Below are 2,596 nucleotides of genomic sequence, written 5' to 3'. Positions count from 1 at the left end.
CTGGTCTTGTAATTTTAAAATATTTAGGTAAAATTACTTTTGTCCTTTTCTGAATCTGCAACAATTGAGAAGCCAGCAAGGGGATGCTCTGATTTTGTCCTTACAAGTTTTTTTTAAAGAAAAACTCACTAGTGGCAAAATACACAGCTGAAATGCATATTAAATATATTTTTTCTTCTTTCTTTTTTCTTTTACTTTCCCTGCCTAATGATTTTGTTCAGCCACTCTTGTAATTCACACATCTATGCCGCACTGCAAATCTTTGACTTTTGTACCTGATTCAGCTTTGCATTCCCATTGGACTGAAGTCTGATATTGATTCATCATCCAATGAGGTAGCTGGGGTTTGAGAGGTGACACAGGAAGTTTCATTACTGAACTTGGAAGTGTTACAAAATCAATTTTTTTCTGGGATGCAAACTCATCAAATGATTATTGGAGATTTCCCTCCGTCAACACTAAATACATAAAGGTTGTATGTTTTTTTTCTTTGTGTACATTTCCTCCCAGAAACTAAATACAGTTCAGTAGGATACCTGAATAATTGCCATTTTGCTTTTGTGTATTTAACCATCAGATAATAATCTTGTGTAATAAAGGTGGGGACAAATGTAAATGGAGCATGTTGTGTATGTGGCTTCTGTTTGCAAGTCATCTGCTTTAAAGGGATTATGTCAGAGCTTAAATATAAAACTGGCTTTATATATAATGTATACATACATACATGCTGTAGCTTTTAAAGGAGAATTATGACCTAAGTTCAAATAAAAATACTTCTTACTTTTATTTTATTGGCATTCTTCCTTTTTTCTAAAGTCCAACCACATCACAGATAAAATCATCAAAACTCACATGAAACGGCCACCTGCATCTCTGCTCCAAGCTCCTTTCCTCTTGGGGGGCATTAACAGTGGATCCAGCCCGCCCTCAGCTTTTTTTTACCCCCAAATTCTCTCATTGCTGTGGCCGCGCTTCCTCATCGTGCACACTGGCATTTGGGAGTGGGAGGCGGAGTCTCAAGTGAAAAGGCAGCGGCAATAGAACTGACTCGGCCTCCCTGCACTTTGAGTGCTCTTTTCCCTCATCAGTGATCCCCAGTGATTATGATGTCAGCAGGGCACAGGGCAGGGAGAGAGAGGACAGAGCCCTCTCTCTCTCCCATCATTTACCACTTATTGGCAAGTCCATATATGGTGACTTCTGTCACTTGGGATTCCTGCTGAGCGGATGCTTGCCAATCTCCAGGGATCCCCAGTGACATAATTCACCATATATGGACTTGCCCATATGTGGTAAATGATGAAGGGAGAGCCCTCTTTCCCCTCTCTTCAGCAATCCCCAGTGATTAGGATGTCAGCATGACGGAGGGGAAGGAAAGGCTGACACAGGACGGGGACGTGCAGGTAAGGAGAGAGCTGCGTGGACAGAGCTGCTACGCATGTCCATATATTCATGGACATGCAGCAGTTCTCAAGAATCAGTCAGTGATCAGTGGGGATGATCCCGGCAGTGTTGTCGGGATCTCTCCTCATTGCGGCGCTTAGCCCCGCCCACCATCTTAAAGTAGGGTTTACAGGCTTAGGGTGCATTTTGGCTTATTGGAGTCAATTACACTATTTACTCCTTTAGCCTAAGGAATGCAATAATAAAGAAAAAATAGAACCCCATAGTTCTCCTTTAAAAGCCTGCAGTTACTATCAAATGTTGGGCCTTTCAGACGGGCTCTGGCACAATCCAATGGTGCTGAAATGTGCTTGACCTTGTTCAGTAAGGCAGCCTGTCCTATTAATGGGTCAGTAGAAATGTGTGGAAATGGGAGATAGTGGCAAGCTCCAACAATACCATTGAAGTCAAAATGTTTTTAGTAGCTCGCTATTTAGCCATTAGGATAGTTTTTATTTGGGACTAATGTAAATGGTCTGTGCCGTGTACAGTGCTGCACAAGTTGTAAATGAAAGTATCTGCAGAAAATGTACTGACTTTCCTTTTTTTCCACTCTTAAGCTTATGTCAAGGCCTGGAGTGGATGACTTGCCGAACAGGAGTGAGATAACTTCTTCCCAGCATTTGGAAGCAGGACACTTTATTCCACGGACAATACTTTCCTACACTACGTCATCAACATACGTTATTTATACAAACTGTCCTATCTGAGCCACACTTGAATCAAGTGATGCTAAAACAAGAGAGTATGTGAAAACTTTTTTTGGACACACCAGACAACCTGACTAAAGAACGATTTTCATATTGTATCAGTCCGCTTGTACATGCTGAGCATTAGGTCACGTTGCCATCGTCTTCAAATGGCCTTTTATGGTTCTTTCAATTGTGAAAGCGAGATTTCTTTATGGAGAGCTTTCCGGATAAACCAAATGGGGTTCATAAGGGGGATATCTGAGGACTAACTGTTACTAACCTGTATACCTCCAGTCAGACAGTTGTGTTTTGTTTTTTTTTGACAAGCCCCGGACCATGCATTCCCTGGTGCAAGCCATGCAGCAGCCTTGGTCACTGCTGTGGCCGTATACATAAATCAGATGTGCGTTGCAAGCAGCGGCTGTAACAGGTCCTGAAACAGGGAGGCTTGATGTTGTGCT

At 42.1% G+C, this 2,596-nt stretch overlaps 1 protein-coding gene across 1 annotated transcript in view; it reads left to right on the top strand.

Annotated features, from left to right (window-relative positions):
- ARL5B (ADP ribosylation factor like GTPase 5B) overlaps nucleotides 1-2,391 on the top strand; it is a 25,705-nt gene extending 23,314 nt beyond the window's left edge. The window contains exon 6 of the mRNA XM_018564094.1: nucleotides 2,004-2,391. Within this exon, the coding sequence (XP_018419596.1) occupies nucleotides 2,004-2,052 (49 nt within the window). The 3' untranslated portion in view covers nucleotides 2,053-2,391. The remainder of the gene's footprint in view (nucleotides 1-2,003) is intronic.
- The last annotated feature ends 205 nt before the right edge of the window (nucleotides 2,392-2,596 follow it).

Source organism: Nanorana parkeri, unplaced genomic scaffold (genome assembly GCF_000935625.1).
Source record: "Nanorana parkeri isolate BGI_ZX_2015 unplaced genomic scaffold, ASM93562v1 scaffold23, whole genome shotgun sequence".
Classification (NCBI taxonomy): domain Eukaryota; kingdom Metazoa; phylum Chordata; class Amphibia; order Anura; family Dicroglossidae; genus Nanorana; species Nanorana parkeri.
This window is presented reverse-complemented; position numbering and strand designations above follow the sequence as displayed.